General features: G+C 51.2%; 1 protein-coding gene across 5 annotated transcripts in view; it reads left to right on the forward strand.

Moving 5' to 3' along the window:
* Positions 1 to 2899: 2899 nt before the first annotated feature.
* CAMK1G (calcium/calmodulin dependent protein kinase IG) overlaps positions 2900 to 14780 on the forward strand; it is a 31133-nt gene continuing 19252 nt past the window's right edge. For 2 of the 5 annotated variants that reach the window (XM_044942653.2, XM_025285384.3), the window contains exons 1-2: positions 3314 to 4275; positions 12768 to 12888. In XM_044942653.2, the coding sequence (XP_044798588.2) occupies positions 4182 to 4275; positions 12768 to 12888 (215 nt within the window). In that variant the 5' untranslated portion in view covers positions 3314 to 4181. Of the gene's footprint in view, positions 3272 to 3313; positions 4276 to 12767; positions 12889 to 14780 lie in introns of those variants that run through there. The other 3 variants (XM_044942654.2, XM_025285386.3, XM_025285387.3) reach the window with 3 other exon arrangements.

Here is a 14780-nt window from a genome sequence, read left to right on the forward strand (position 1 = left end):
TGTCATCTCCAGCACGCGTCTTGTACGTTCCAAGCTCTGTGTTTTCCTAATCCCTCTCCCCCCACCACAGCTCCAAGATCTGGTCCTACTCGTCCTTAAGGCCCAGGCTGACTCCCATGAAACTTTTCCATGAAACCTGTCCTGACATCTCGAGCCCACAGCTGGCTCCCCATGGCCGCATCTCTGGTGACAATGGGAGTTAATAGCATCCTCGTCTCCAATTGTTGTCTGTGTTTTAGTTTATGCCTAATAAACATTTTGTTGAATTGCTGATTGGGGGAAACAGTGATAAGGCCTTACAAGAATCTGAAGGGGGTCTAACTGTAAGCGTGGATGTGTATGTGCACATGCATGCGTGTGTGTGCGTAAGTGTGCACGTGTTATCAGGCCCAAAGCTCTCTTCCACCTCCTTGGGAAACATTTTCTAGTCACCTCTGTCAGTACCAGAGCAGTGGATGCTCTGTGCCCGCTCTGACCTCTGATGTCTGGCGTGTGACCCAGTCGGTACCTGCCTTCTGAACTCGGCATAAAGAGGCAACACTGTGCCCCATGCAGTCTAACGCCTGCTGAACCTACTTGCGTTTGCACAGCTGAGAACTCAGTCCCAGCGCTGTGGCTCGCCAGCACCAGCAGCGTGCAGGTAGACGGGAGGGAATTGGCAGGAGGAGGCCAGCGGATGCTCACAGACAGGTCCTTGCCTGATTCAAAGTGGTATCAGAATGCAAAGTACTCTGCACCACAAAGCAACACATTCTGCATTACAAAGTACAGAACTGACTGGCTCCTGTTTGGACGGTAGAAGCTCTACGAGTGTGGATTCTGAGTCTGACTTCCATCTTCGATCCCTATTACAGAGTCAGCGCTTGATAAGTAGTTAAGGAGTGAGGGTACGTATATGCATGCTGGGGGAGACTTCAGAGAGGCAGAATTCAGCTCCCTACAGAACTGCTAACATTTTTGGTGCCCATGGAACTTACCGGACAATCTCATACAGTGATAAATTCCCTGGTTCCAGTGTCCAAGCAGGGAAAGGAGAGCTGCTCATCAGGGATGCTATACGCAGAGAACCTAAGCACTAAGCGGAAGCTAGACCCATAGCAATAATATGCTGTTATTCTCGTGACCAATACTGATGAGTTAGCATTTTTTGAGTACTGAGTAGTATACCTACCATGAGAAGTCCTATCTTATGTATTTGACTCTCAGAGGCATTTCCACTTCTGGTGGGACCTATCTGGTTCATCACTAAATACTGGCTGAGTGCCCGCCCTGTGCGGGACACAGGAGGGTTAGGGAAAGGAGGTCAAGAGGGTGGGAAGAGAGGCAAAACCACTCTGCTAAGAACTCTCTACCGGAGAAGGAAATGGCAACCCACTCCAGTATTCTTGCCTGGAGAATCCCAGGGACGGGGGAGCCTAGTGGACTGCCGTCTATGGGGTCGCACAGAGTCGGACACGACTGAAGCGACTTAGCAGCAGCAGCAGCAAAAACTGTCAGTCCCAGAAGGGAGACAGCAGTGGACACAGAGACTAGAATTCAAGGCAGAAAAAGAGTAAGAGAGAGAGCGGTAGACGAAAAGTTTTGGGAACCAGCACAGAGGAGGGAGTGATTATTTCTCAAGAGGTGAGGAAATAATAGAAGGTTTCATGGAGGAGATGGTATTTGATGTGAGCTTTTAAAATCTACAGCATTTCCATAGGCAGAGAATGAAGGGCCATTCTCCCCTGATAGAGCTGCAGAAGCAAAGGTCAGGAGCTCTGGAAATCAGTGGCATGTTGAAATCAGTGTCTTCTATGATGTGGCTGGAGCATCGGCTGGGTGGACGGGGGGACTTGGGGTGGGGTGCGGGGTAGTATCGTGCCAGATTCTGTAATGCCTGCCATGATGGGATGAGGCGTTTGTATTTTATTCTGTAGGGAATGGATATTTTTGAGGTGATCATTCTACCAAAAATTAAAGTTGGAGAGAGAATAATAGCAGCTCACACTTACCGACAACCTACCAAGTGCCAGTCGTTGTTCTCAGCCTTCTGTCTTGCTCCACTCGACTAGTGCGTGAGACAAGTTCAGTGATCATCCCATTGACCAGATGAGAAAACTGAGGCACAGAGAGGTTAAGCCACTTGTCCAAGGTCACACACCCAGTTAATAGACAACCCAGGCATCCAACCTAGAAGCCTTCTCCAGAGCCTCTTTTAACTATCCCAATGGACTACTTCACCCAGGGACCAATTAGAATCTAGGTTATTACAACAGTAGCCAAGAGAGGAGAAGGGGGACCGGAATTAAGGTTGTGGAGATGAAAATAGATGTCCCCTTTTACATAAGAAAGGGGGGCAGGGGATATATATATTCTTTTGTTTGTATCTGCATGAAACGCTGGAGAGACACAGGAGAAACTGATAAAAGCGACCACTTGTAGAGGGCAGGTAGGGGGAAGGGGTGGGTGCGGAGTGCACGGGGTGAGACGCCTTTCTGTATGGCTTTCAATAGAATCCTGATTGCTGACCCATAGGAATGTGTTGTTTATTCAAAAAACCCAAGTGATAAAAACTGCAAAGGCACAATTTAAGAGCCTAGAGTTTCCGGAAGGAGGGGAATGGTCTCCTTGGGGGCCAACAGGTTAGGACTGAAAAGAGGATGGCAGACTTAGGGATCGGAGTGGTTTACTTCTAGAAACAGGGGACGTACCACCGATACCGGGTGAAGCCGTCCAGCGCTGTGTCCCCCTGCGGGACACCCAGGTGCTTCTCCGCCCGTTCTGTAAGACCGGGGGGGCTCTGCTGTCTCTACCTGCAGCCAGTATAGATGTCTTATTGCTCAGGAAGGTATCTGAGACAACATATACCAGCTACGGAGTGGTTAAGAGGGAGACTGAGGCAAGCAGTCTCTGACTTTCTGTTACCGCCGCATTCAGGCCGATGGCGATCTTTGTCATTTTGTTTTGCCTTTGATTCCTCCCCTCTCTGCATCACACATGTCAACGCAAACACAATCACACACACAGCATAAAAGGGGCCCTGGGCAAAAGGATTTTTTCTGGATCTGTTCAGAGGGAAGGAAAGGCAGAGGAAACGAAGGAGACATGCAAGCCGCCCTAGCTCCTTTTCCTCCCCTTTAAGACTGCTTGGTTACGGTCCTGGGAAAGAAAATCTCTGCATTCCTCCCCTTTAATTCAGTGTATTGTTGAAGAGCTGGAGCCGGCTAAGCCTCCCAGACCTGTAGGAGCTGGAGTGGGAGGACCACGAGGACCATTCTCTTGGAGTCCCTGGGTAAGATGAACCTGCTTCTTTATTTGGTCCGGGGAGCCTTCTTCGCTTAGCCGGAGGCTGCTGGCACCAAGAGAGTGGGTTTGAACAGCCACTCTTGGAAACAACTTGGGTGTTTATTTCAGCCCCAGGTCCTGTCTTGCCTGACTCTGGAGGTGTCAGAAGGAAGTTGTAGCTGCCTGGGAAGATAAGTCTGAATGGAGGTCTGGGAGGGAATCTCTGGTGAGGGGGCAGACATCTGGCCATAACTTCAGGGCTGGTTTGAATGGGAACCTTCTGCCCTTCTGGGCAGAGAAAGGGGAGCAAAATATTCGTATGTGCCTCGCCTGCCATGCCCGCCTGCATTCCAGGGGCAGCCCTGTCGGCTCTGTGCCTGGAGGGGCCGTCCATGTGCAGGATGTCAGGACCGCCAGCATCCTCACCTCCCTCCCTCCTGCTCTGCCTGCATCTCTTAACCTCTGACCCATCTGTCAAATGCCCTGTTCTGGTCCTCCCTACCTGTTCGGTTGTTGTGAGGATTAGGAGAGCCAGTGTGGGGCGGGGGCGGGGAGGTGGGGAAAGGAGGTTAGTAAACAGCCTGTGGCTCCACAGACCCACGAAAGGCAGACCAGCCTCAGTCCCTCCTGGCCGGTCCCGGCTGCGTTAGGATGCAGAACCCGGCGGAGGCACCGCTGTCAGTCACGCGGCTCCTCCCTCGCCTTCCCCGGGGGCGCCTCTGTCTCCCCTTCCGTCTTTCAACTTCCCTAGTTCAGTTCTCAAGTCAGGATGGTCACAGGAGGTCTGGACTCACCACCACCACCCCCGTCCGCACTGGGGCCCCTTCTCTCCACGTAACTTTGACGCACGAACATTAACCCTGAAGCTCCTGAAGGCAGTTGTCGGGGCTCTCTCACCGCTGCCCTGGCGGCACTGCATGGCTGGCCAGCTGCTTGTTCTGGAATCAGATCAACCGATGAAGAGGAAAATCTCTGAGAAGGGTCACGGGAGTCAAGAGGGTTCCCTCTTGGGTAAGGAGACCATCTTTCTCATATCAGAGGCTGGAGACAGTCCGACCCCCGGCAGTCCTACTTGACTGAAGCTTTATCTAGGATCAAAGACAAGACCCCACAGGCCATAGCACAAAGTGCTTAGTAATACCCGATATGGGGACCACACTTGACAGCGAGTAATGTGCTTTTAATTAATCATCTTTAAGACAAGCCCATGGGGTTGGGGGGGCGAATCGCATTTCTTCTGAGGCTCCACCAGGCAAAGCTGGATATGGTCGTATCCATTTGATGACAGCGGCGTTTGCGCCCAGATCTTCTGATATAATCAGAGACCTTTCCGTGATACTACACTGCAGACAGCTGTGGTGGGGGTGTGAGTGTTTGTATGTGTATTAAGAGCACTCTTTAGAAAGAGAGGGCAAAACTTTGGAAAGAAGCTCAAGGTTAGGGTGAGAAAAGGTTTGAGCTGGAGCCAGGAGTCACTTAGGCATTAGATAGATGTCCAGCCTCGGCGTAAATTTGAGAAAGCTGAGAGATCCAGGCTTCCCAGATAATGGGAGCCAGCCACATGTTCCAGGGGCAATCAGTCTGGTGGTGGGATTATAGGAGAGCACCCTGAGGATGAGGTTGGAGGTAAGTGAAATTCTGACAACCACCTCCAGGAAAGAGGCAACAGGTTCCATGTGGGGAGGGGTGGGGGTTGGACAGGGAGACTGCTGTGGGGGTCTGAAGGGCTGGGGCTTGTGCCCTGCTCTGTCCCTTCCTGTGTTAGAGTTAGGTCATTTTTCTTAATATCTCCACCTGTCAGTACCTCCACTACAAAATAGGGTTAACAATCCCTACCTTGAGAGACATTAAACAAGATAATGCAGATAAAGCGCCCAGCACAGGCATTACCCACCCAGAGGTTCAGTCTGCAGCAGTGAAAACCTGAGGGTCTTGGTGCAATTCCCGGCGGTGGCAACTGAGATGAATCCCCCTCTAGGAGGACAGCGCCTCCCTGACTCCCTGTCCCCCATTCACACACAGACACGCGGCCAGGAATAAATAAGCCTTGGGGCCCAGCCGCAGCCTGCCAGAGGCAGCAGAGTGAATGAGCTGCAGCATGAATGAGGGAGGGCGGCTGTCTGCAAACAGACTGCGAGCCGGGGCTACAACCACATGGTCAAGGGTGAGGGGGCTGGGGCTGTGCAGCCGCCTGTGTGAAAGCGAGCTAGCGATGGGGTTGGGGGGTGGGCTAGCGATGGGGTTGGGGGGTGGGGTGGGGGCGCTGCCCAGGCTGTGGATGGTTGTCGGTGCCCGGGAGCAGGGAGGTGGGGAAGGGGAAGCATGGTATAACTCAGAGCTTCTCGAGTGGTGTAACCCACACCATCGTGAGCTCAAGATGGTCCTTCCTCCTCCTCCCACTCCCAGCAATCCATCCTCTCACCCTCCCAGGGGTGCAGTAGAGTGAGCCCCACTTGGGTACCAACGACGCCCCTCGCTCCCACCCCCCGCTTCCCCCACCTCCCTTGTGGAAATGGGTCTTAAAGGCAAAGTGTGGCAGACACAGTTAAGCCTAGGTGGGATGATGTGAGAGAATAGCATTGAAACTTGTATATTACCGTATGCAAAATAGATGACGAGTGCAAGTTTGGTGCATGAAGCAGGCCACCCAAAGCCGGTGCTCTGGGACAACCCAGAGGGATGGGGTGGGGAGGGAGGTGGGACGGGGGCTCCAGGATTGGGGGGACACGTGTATACCTGTCGCTGATTCATGTTGGTTATGTATGGCAAAAACCATCACAATATTGTAAAATAATTATCCGCCAATCAAAATTAATTAATTAATTAAAAAATAATGAGACCCTTGAGTGCCGCTTAGAACTAGAAGCCCCGATGGAGATCAGCCCACAGAGAAACCCAGCTCGGGCAGGGTTCCCTCTGTGCTCCAGTAGATCCCTTTTTGGGAGAGCAGCAGATAAAATCGTTGGTCTGCATTTCAGGACCATGATGTCTGAAGCATTATGTGTCCTCAAGCACTTTAGAATCACAGTGAGAAGGGGTCACAGTTGAGAGGCACGTGGGAGCTGAGACCCGCTGGAGAAACAGCAGACTCATGTCTCCTGCTGTGCGCTCACCCCCTATTTCAATTGTTTCCCCTCTCCCCCTACCCCCAGCGATTCATCCCCATGCCTATAAAGTGGGCTCACGGCTTGAGAGGCTGCAGCATGCTTTTGTCCCCATTGATGTATGGGACACCCACAGGAATTCTGGGAAATGGAGACAGCAGGGATTATTAGTCCTATCCAGCAGAGGAGGAAACCGAACACATGAAGAGTAAGGAACACACCCAGCTCTCTCCAGTGACTCATGTGTCAACCCCTCAGCCACCAACCCAAACCCCTTATTTCCTCTTTATTTCCTCTGCAAGAGGCACACAATAAACCTTAAGCAGCTTGTGAATTCTGGCTTGTCAGTGCAGCAGGGTTTGATTAAACCTAAATGTGGGTTTGAGAGTGAAGTAAACCGCAGGAGGCAATTGAAAAACAACCTTCCTCAGTGACTGGGGGTGGGGGTGGGGGGGACAGAAGCTGGCATGCAGAGATGGGTTTGGAGGCGCCAGATTAGGGGAAGGGCTGGGGACGCAGCTGGTGTTCCTAGGAGAGTCTGTCCATCAAGAAGTGTCCAGGGGCCTTTCGGGTCCAGGGCCCAGGCCCAAGCAAGCAGACCAGCCACTTGAGCTGCAGCCCATGGTTGGAGATAGGTTCTGACAGCGCGCACAAGGCCCGGCCACGTGCCCGCGCACCAAGAGGAGAGCAGGGCTGTGAGCGTTGACGGCACGCTGCTGGAAATGTCATATATTGCTCAAGTATGCGATCGCAGAGCATCAGGGCTGGCCCAGTCCCCACTTTCCCCAGCAGGCTCTGAGCAAGCCTAGATCTTCTGGATGCTCGTAGGAGTTGCATAAGGAAAGAATTTACAATTACAATCTAGTAAAGTTGGGAGACGCCAGCTTACAGAACATGAAGCAGGTGTCTTTAAAACTCTCAGAGCCTTTAATAAGCTAACATGGATCTTGACTCTCCAAGAAGGGGCGGATAGCAAATCCACTTTGGTTGCAGAGTCTCCTGGGACGAATATTCTTTAAAAAAAAAAAAAGTCAAGGAATCCCAATCTAGTTCATTTTCCTGTTTCTACTAAGGAAAAGGTGAAAGCCCAGAGATGTACAGAACTCTGCCTGGGGCTGCACAGCTCATTGGTGCCCCGCCAAGACTGGAGCCGGAACCTGACCTCTTTCCAGTGCACTTCTCAGTCCAGGGGATGATGAGAAGTGCAATTTAGTCCAGGGAACTGTGGGGCCTGGGCCAGAAACTGTCCCAGCTTTGGTCTTTTAGCCCCTTTATGGCCAAACAATGTATATATTCCTCTGGTTCTGTGTGCCCCAGCCTGGAGACAGAGAGTACATTCTTATGAAAGATGAGCCAACTGATAACCTCCCTCCTAAGACCCACTGCCCTTTCTGAGTCATGCTCTCGAGGAGTGGAAAACCCCAGAGACTGTCTCAGGTGGGCTGATCCCTCTGGGGTCTATGAAAGAGCCGCACCTGCCCCACAGGAGGGCTCTGAGGCCTGCCCAGCATGTCCCCAAGGCCCGCCCAGCATGCCCCAGAGGCACACACACATCCTTGCTCAGATGCCTCAGGTGAGACCCTGGGGAAGAAGGCGCTTCACAAAGACAGAGTTGAGAGCCATCATCCGTGAATTTAGGTGGCAGACCTGCTGCTCAAAAATCCTCCGTTCCCTGTGTCCATCTCCCCCAGTTTACTCATGTCCAGCTTAGAAAGCTACTGTTGGTTTGGGAGATATACATTTGGATTGCATTGAATGCCTCTGGATTCTACCATGGTGCCCCTGAGATTTTGGGACATCCGATCAGGTGCGGTGACACTCTGAAGCAATTAGCCCTACTGATTCTTTTTTTTTTTTTTTTTAAGCACCTCGGAGCAGAGTCTTAAGTGGCTATGACTCAAAGTAGAAAACTTCAGCTAAAGAAGCCATGCAGATCAGGGCAGACAGGAATGAGGGTCCAGGGAGAGAGGGCCCAGGGCAGGGTGGGGTCATGAGGTGACTGGATCCCTTTGGGATACGGTGACGACAATGGTGAGGATGAGCTTCCTCCGCCTTCAAGTTCTGTCTGGGGCTAATACTGCCCCCCTCCCCCAACCGCCCCCGGTGACCAGATGGAGCCTGGGAAGGAGAGAAGGACAGCAATGTTCCATGGAAGAAGTATGTGAAGCATGCCTGCCTCCCAGGCTCACAGCCTGAGCATCTCTCACCAGAATCTCATAAATAGCCATGCTGGATGCCACCAGCCCATTCCCAGAAGCTCAGAAAGGGTCACGATCCGGGGCAGAGCCCACCAGAAGGTTGTGCAGCCTTTAGGAAGAACTTTTCCATCCGTGGTCTTCCTGCCCTGCTCCCCCACTCTCCCAAGCTATGAAATTTTCTCCCAAGAGATCAGGAAGGGCATCAGTCTTGTGGAAGACCACACCACAGAACAGGAACTAAAAGCCAGGCATTGTCCTGCAGGAATCACTTTAGAACCAAGTGAAAACAATATTGAAGTTTCAACCTCCTCAGAATTTGTTTTTTTTTTTTTTTTTTTCCTCCACTGAAAGGGCCTCAATTACAGAAGTCGAGAGAGGAGGGGGAGGATTTCCAGGCAAAGAAGCAAGAGGCAGCAATAGCAGGCTGCCCCCGCCCTGCCCCAGCTCAGAGTCCAGTCAGGCCCCCAGCACACAGGGGCAGCGAGGTCCTGAGGTTTCTCCACAGTCAAGGAGGGAATGAAGTGGGACTTCAATGGGGTTTCAGACGGGGGCCCTGAGCTTTCCACGTGGCTTGGAAGATGGAACTGAATTGTTAGGATGGAGTGTATGGGAGGAGGGGTGGGCGGGAAAGATGTTTTCTTATAGCTGAGCTTAGGCTAAGAATACTGTGTTTTTAAGCTATTTAAGAGCATTGGAAAAGAAGGAACAGTGAGTACAGAGCTGCTAATGAGGCGGTGATGCCTCCTGGAGAGTGAGACCATCAATCCAAGGGGACTTCAGAAAGGGGAGTGATATGCGCCCCGTAGACGGATGGACGTGCACTGGAAAGAAGGCTCTGGGTTGGCTCCTTACCTGGAAAAGGGGTGTCTGAAGACCTGTTGTTCTATGGAGGGGGAGACACAGAGGGAGTCGCACAAACTAATGCTGTTGATTGGCTCCTTGTAAGATCCAAGCCTTGACCCTCATCCCCTACAGCCCTCAAGACTTCTCAGCTGTTGTGTGTCTAGACAGTAAGATGCATTTGGTCCAAGTCCAGCTGCCAATAACTCTGATAAGTGGAAGCTGCTAGATTTAGGGCTAAGAATCTGCAGAATAGTACCTGGCTAAAGATAGCCCTCTATTCTAATATCTCATCTTCCCCAAAGCAGTCTCTGCCAGTCAGCGTTCATTTGTCTCCACCTTGGCGACTGTGCTCTCAAAGTTGATCAGCCCATCACATTGCTGGTGGGACCTCTGCTGGCCAGTGCCTGGACCCTCAGCTGCTGTGGTCCCTCTTGGCTGCCATCCTGCCAAAAGGAACAAAGCAACCAATGGGCCTAGAGATATGAGGAGGCGTACTCTGGGCCTACATCTGGCTGGACCCAATGCTAAAGAATGCTTATCATTGCCCACATGTGTCTTTCATAATAAGAGCCTCTATGGGGCTTCCCAGGTGGCGCTAGTGGTAAAGAACCTGCCTGCCAAGGTAGGCCTAGGCAACATAAGAGACGTGGGTTCAGTCCCTGGGTGGAGAAGGGCATGGCAACCCACTCCAGCATTCTTGCCTGGAGAATCCCACAGACAGAGGAGCCAGATGGGCTACAGCCCATAGGGTTGCACACAGTCAGACACGACTGAAGTGACTTGGCATGCATTATATAGCCAGGTTGCACATTTACACACTAGACTGAAATGTACAAAGGGAATGTAGCTTCTTTATTTCCTATGAAAGCTTCCCCATGGACTCCAGCCTTACCAGACAGCAAAAAGGGAAACTTTACATTTGACCTTGTCCATTATAACCTTGTCCGTAAACATATGACCTCATGTTTAATAAAGAGTCTCATTTAGCTGATCCAGTGTCTTTGAAGAAAACACACAGCCTTGCAACGACCTTTCCTCCCCCTGTTCTATTTCAAGGTGGCCTTCTGTGTTTAAGGTACTTACTTAGCCTGCTAGTGGCAGGGAGAAGGAGGCCCCAGACTTATCAGGGGCCTCGCATCATAGCTCTCGGGGATCTCGCCAGAGGCTGCCCAGTGGCCTCTGCAGTGCACTGGGCTCCATCTGGCCCCTAGGGTGTCATGCTGACACCTTCCACTAAAGCCCTGACCCCAGACATTTGCTTCCATCCGAGAAGCCCTGATTGTAGCTGTCTCTTCTTCTGGACTCTGGTTGACAGGCGCTCCAGTAGTTATATATCCCCTCTCCAGGGCCGTGGGCAGAGGTGAGCTGGTAGATGTTTACCATCTGGCTCTTGGGGGCTAAGAGAAGGAGTGGAAGAGAGGTCCCGATGGTAACATTTGCCTGTTTCCATTGTGTAAGTATTCCCATGGTGGCTGATTCCATGCTAACAACATGAGGCCACCGAGCATGGAGCATGGTTAGACATCATGAGCTTGTCCAGGCCAGCTGCAGCCCCCTCAGGCCCTGGGAAGCTTCTGGAGTACCTGCAGTCCATGTGACACTGCTTTACCACCCACCCCTGGCCGCCCAGAGGTGACTGTTCAATGGGGTTGCGGTCAGAGTTCCTCCTAGGCTTGCAGTCTCCCACCATCAGGGTCCTGGGGAGCCCACCCATCCACGTCCCTGATCTCCTCTGTTCCTGGATGGGTGCTTACTCCAAGAGGGTTAGAAACCAAGATGTGTGCTTCTGCCAACTACACCATCTGTCTTCCCATCTCCTTCTCAGGATCCACTTGGGCCAGAATTGTCGGTCTTTCCATGCCTCTTCCTCCTAGCAAGAACCATGCTTGGTCACATTCTTCTTATTTCCAGGGTCTTAAGCCTCCCAGGTATGACTTAAAGGCAGAGAAGAACCTAGAAGCTACTTTATGACATGAGTCCTCTTTGACCTTCACCTAAAGAAGACCAGGGAGACCTGATCGTCTCTGTAACAAGCTCAGGTTCTGTTCTTTCATGGTTTATCCAGGCTTTATCACTGTGTACATACTAGCTCACTTGCTTGGTTCCTGACTTCTCCAGTCTTCTGGCACTTTGAAAGCCAGAACCATCACCTGTGTTCTTCATCTGACCACTGGGTTATACACTGAGTACCATGAGCAACGTTACCTTACAGTGAAATGTAACAGGAACCCATTTGTCTAGAAACGCATTGAAAAACACCAAGTAAGACTGAACTGAACTGAAGACCATAGAACTAAGTGTCAAGAGGCTAGAATGCAGTATAATATAGTAGGAGATCCATAGCTTCTGTTCCTAAACTTGAATAAGAAATCTAGAATGCAAGTCATTAGCCCTATAATCTTGGCTACATGATCTGATCTTCAGATACATCCTGAATCATCCTTATAAAAGATTTGAGATCTGCTGTATCTACCACACTAGGATATAAGACCACTTCTCTGGTTCTCCAGTTCTCATTACGTCAGTCAGGAAAACAAACACACATTGACGGATGAAGAGGGTTTCCCAAAGGTACTATTTAGGGGGAGTGAGATAGGGTACATACAGCCCCTGGCACATCGTATGTGTTGACCGTTGAATAAATATACTGTTTAGTACTGAGAGAAGCCTAATATAAACTCAGGGCACATTTCAATTCAGATTTTAATGAGGAACTATTTTTACAGCACCGTGCTAAATGCTGTGGGAGTTGCAGAGGAAAAATGATGCTCATTCATCTACTATTCATTCATTTAACTCAGAATAGTAGGAGAGAAGTTAAGAATAGTAATGATTGGAGGAGGCAGCCAAGCTGTGATAATAGAAGTCCGGCTGACTCGGTAGTCTGAATCAATAAAAAAAACTTTGGGTTGTCATTTCCTTCTCCAGGGGATCTTCCCCACCTAGGGATCAAACCCGGGTCTCCAGCATTGCAGGCAGATTCTTTACTGTCTGAGCCACCAGGAAAGCTCTAGTGGTATCATAAACAGTTCAGATCCCTTTAAGGTGGATAGTCCCATGTTAATCTATTCGTAAATGTGTTATTGTCCTTAAAGACATTTGCACAAGGGGGAGTTTCCATTATGAGAGTCTAAACCCTGTGAGCATGGGACACACTCAATAGGCATGTAGTGGCCTGTCAATAAAATTTGTCATGGTAATGTAACCTATTTTTGCCAGTTATCCAGATTTTGCTCCCTGTCCTTACTCCTAGTTGTTACATGAAGGATGTGAGTATTATAGATCCTTTTTACAACTTGTTCTCATCCTATTGGAGAAATTACCTGATCAAATCCTTTCTTCCCTTCCTCAAACCAAGCATCCCCAGAAGCTTCAACTCTGGAGGCGATGGGTCGAAAGGAAGAGGATGACTGCAGTTCCTGGAAGAAACAGACCACCAACATCCGGAAAACTTTCATCTTCATGGAAGTGCTGGGATCGTGAGTCCAGGGGCCGAGGCTGGGGCGTGGGGCTGCCTGCTGGTTGGGGGCGGAGGGGTGGGGCGGGCGGGTTGGAGACAGCCGTCCTGGGCCAGCAGCAGATGATACACCATCTCAACAGGTCGCAGGAGCAGAGTAGGGGCTTCGAGGGGAGGTTCAGGGAAAGGTGCCCTGGGGTGATACAGAGGTCAATTCAGCCCTTTCCCCAAGGTTCTGCCTTCTCCCACCCCCCGAGACCCCTCCCTGCTTCCAGATCCATAACAACTTGTGAGTCCTGCCCTGGTTGCAGGGAAGAGGAGTTCTGGAGCACTTCCAGGGATCCAGTGACCTGAACCTTCCTGGGCCTCCTCACCTGGCTTCCTCATTCCACTCCCCTCACAGTGAACAGGTCAAACCCACTGTCTGCTGTCTACAGAAGGTGGTGCTTCTGAGGCTATGAAGCCAATGGGTTACACACACCTGAATTGCCTCCCACCATCACCATCCTCTAGGGCTTCCCTGGTAGCTCGGCTGGTAAAGAATCGGCATGCAATGAACGAGATCCCAGTTCGATTCCTGAGTCAGGAAGATTCCCCTGGAGAAGGGATAGGCCACCCACTCCAGTATTCTTGGACTTTCCTGGTGGCTCAGACAGTAAAGAATCTGTCTGCTGGGTTCGATGACTGGATTGGGAAGATCCCCTGGAGGAGGGCAAGGCAACCCACTCCAGGATTCTTGCCTGGAGAATCCCATGGACAGAGGAGCCTGGCGGGCTGCAGTCCATGGAGTTGCAAAGAGTTGGACACGACTGAGCACACGTGTGTGACCACCACCACCACCATCTTCTTGGCTCTATACTGAAGCACCATGTTGGAAAAATAAAGTCGAGTTATAGCCAAGCTCCCACCCACCTCTGGGGTGTCTGTGCCTGCCCCTGGACAGCGCTTGCACGCCTGGTGGAGCAGAGTCAGCCTGCCTGGGGCTGACTCTCCACTTAGTCCTGCCTTGCCTCCAGGAGGCCGCGGCCTCTGACGCAGGCTGGCAGCGGCTCCAGGCCACCGGCTCTCATGGCCTCCAAACCCCTGCTGGTCAGCTAATTAGTCTAGGCTAATTGGGCTGAGGATGCGAGGGGCCCTTCATGGGCTGTCCACGCAAGCCAGGTTTCCTTTGAGCCAACTCTGGCTAAGTTTAGCTCCCTCCACCTAGCTAGGAGGCAGTGACCTCAGGCAGTGATGCTGCCCACACAGTCTCTGAAACCAGAGAGGAGCCAGCTCGACCCTGAGAGGAGGCCTGTGGGCCCTCCCATCCCAGGCAGGGGTGGCACTCAGCACACAGGAGGGTCTCAGCGGCCACCCTGGGCCTTAGAGCATCTGCTGTCCATGAAGGGCCTTTGCCAAGACAGGGGTGGTTAGCAGGGGCGTTTGGGCAGGAAAGGAGGACAACTCATGAGTGAATCAAAAATGCTTTGCTAAGCATCCCGAAAATCTCTGGATTTTTGAATCCAGAGAAAGAGGGAAAAAGAAGCCCAGGTTGACAAGAGTATTCACCGTCTACTCAGACTTGTGCTACAGGACATTCGGAGACAGAGGCATGCCACCCTCAAGGAGCTCAGTGAAGTCTGCCAAGCAGCTTCTAAACCCCAGGGGACAGGGGAGCCACCTGGGGAGCTTATTATGCCTCTAACACTTAACTATGAAAATGTTAAGTAAAAGGGAAATAATAGTACAATGAACTCTGCTATACCTATCACCTAAATCCAGTTGTTAGCATTTCACTATATTTGCTTTACACACACACTTCACTTTTTTGTAATTTGTAAACAAGTTGCATATATCATGACACGTCACCTCTGGATCCTTCTGTCTGCACCACCTAAGAACAAAGGCATTTTCTCCTATATCCACAGTATCACT

Source organism: Bubalus bubalis, chromosome 5, assembly GCF_019923935.1.
Source record: "Bubalus bubalis isolate 160015118507 breed Murrah chromosome 5, NDDB_SH_1, whole genome shotgun sequence".
In the NCBI taxonomy this organism is placed as follows: Eukaryota; Metazoa; Chordata; class Mammalia; order Artiodactyla; family Bovidae; genus Bubalus; species Bubalus bubalis.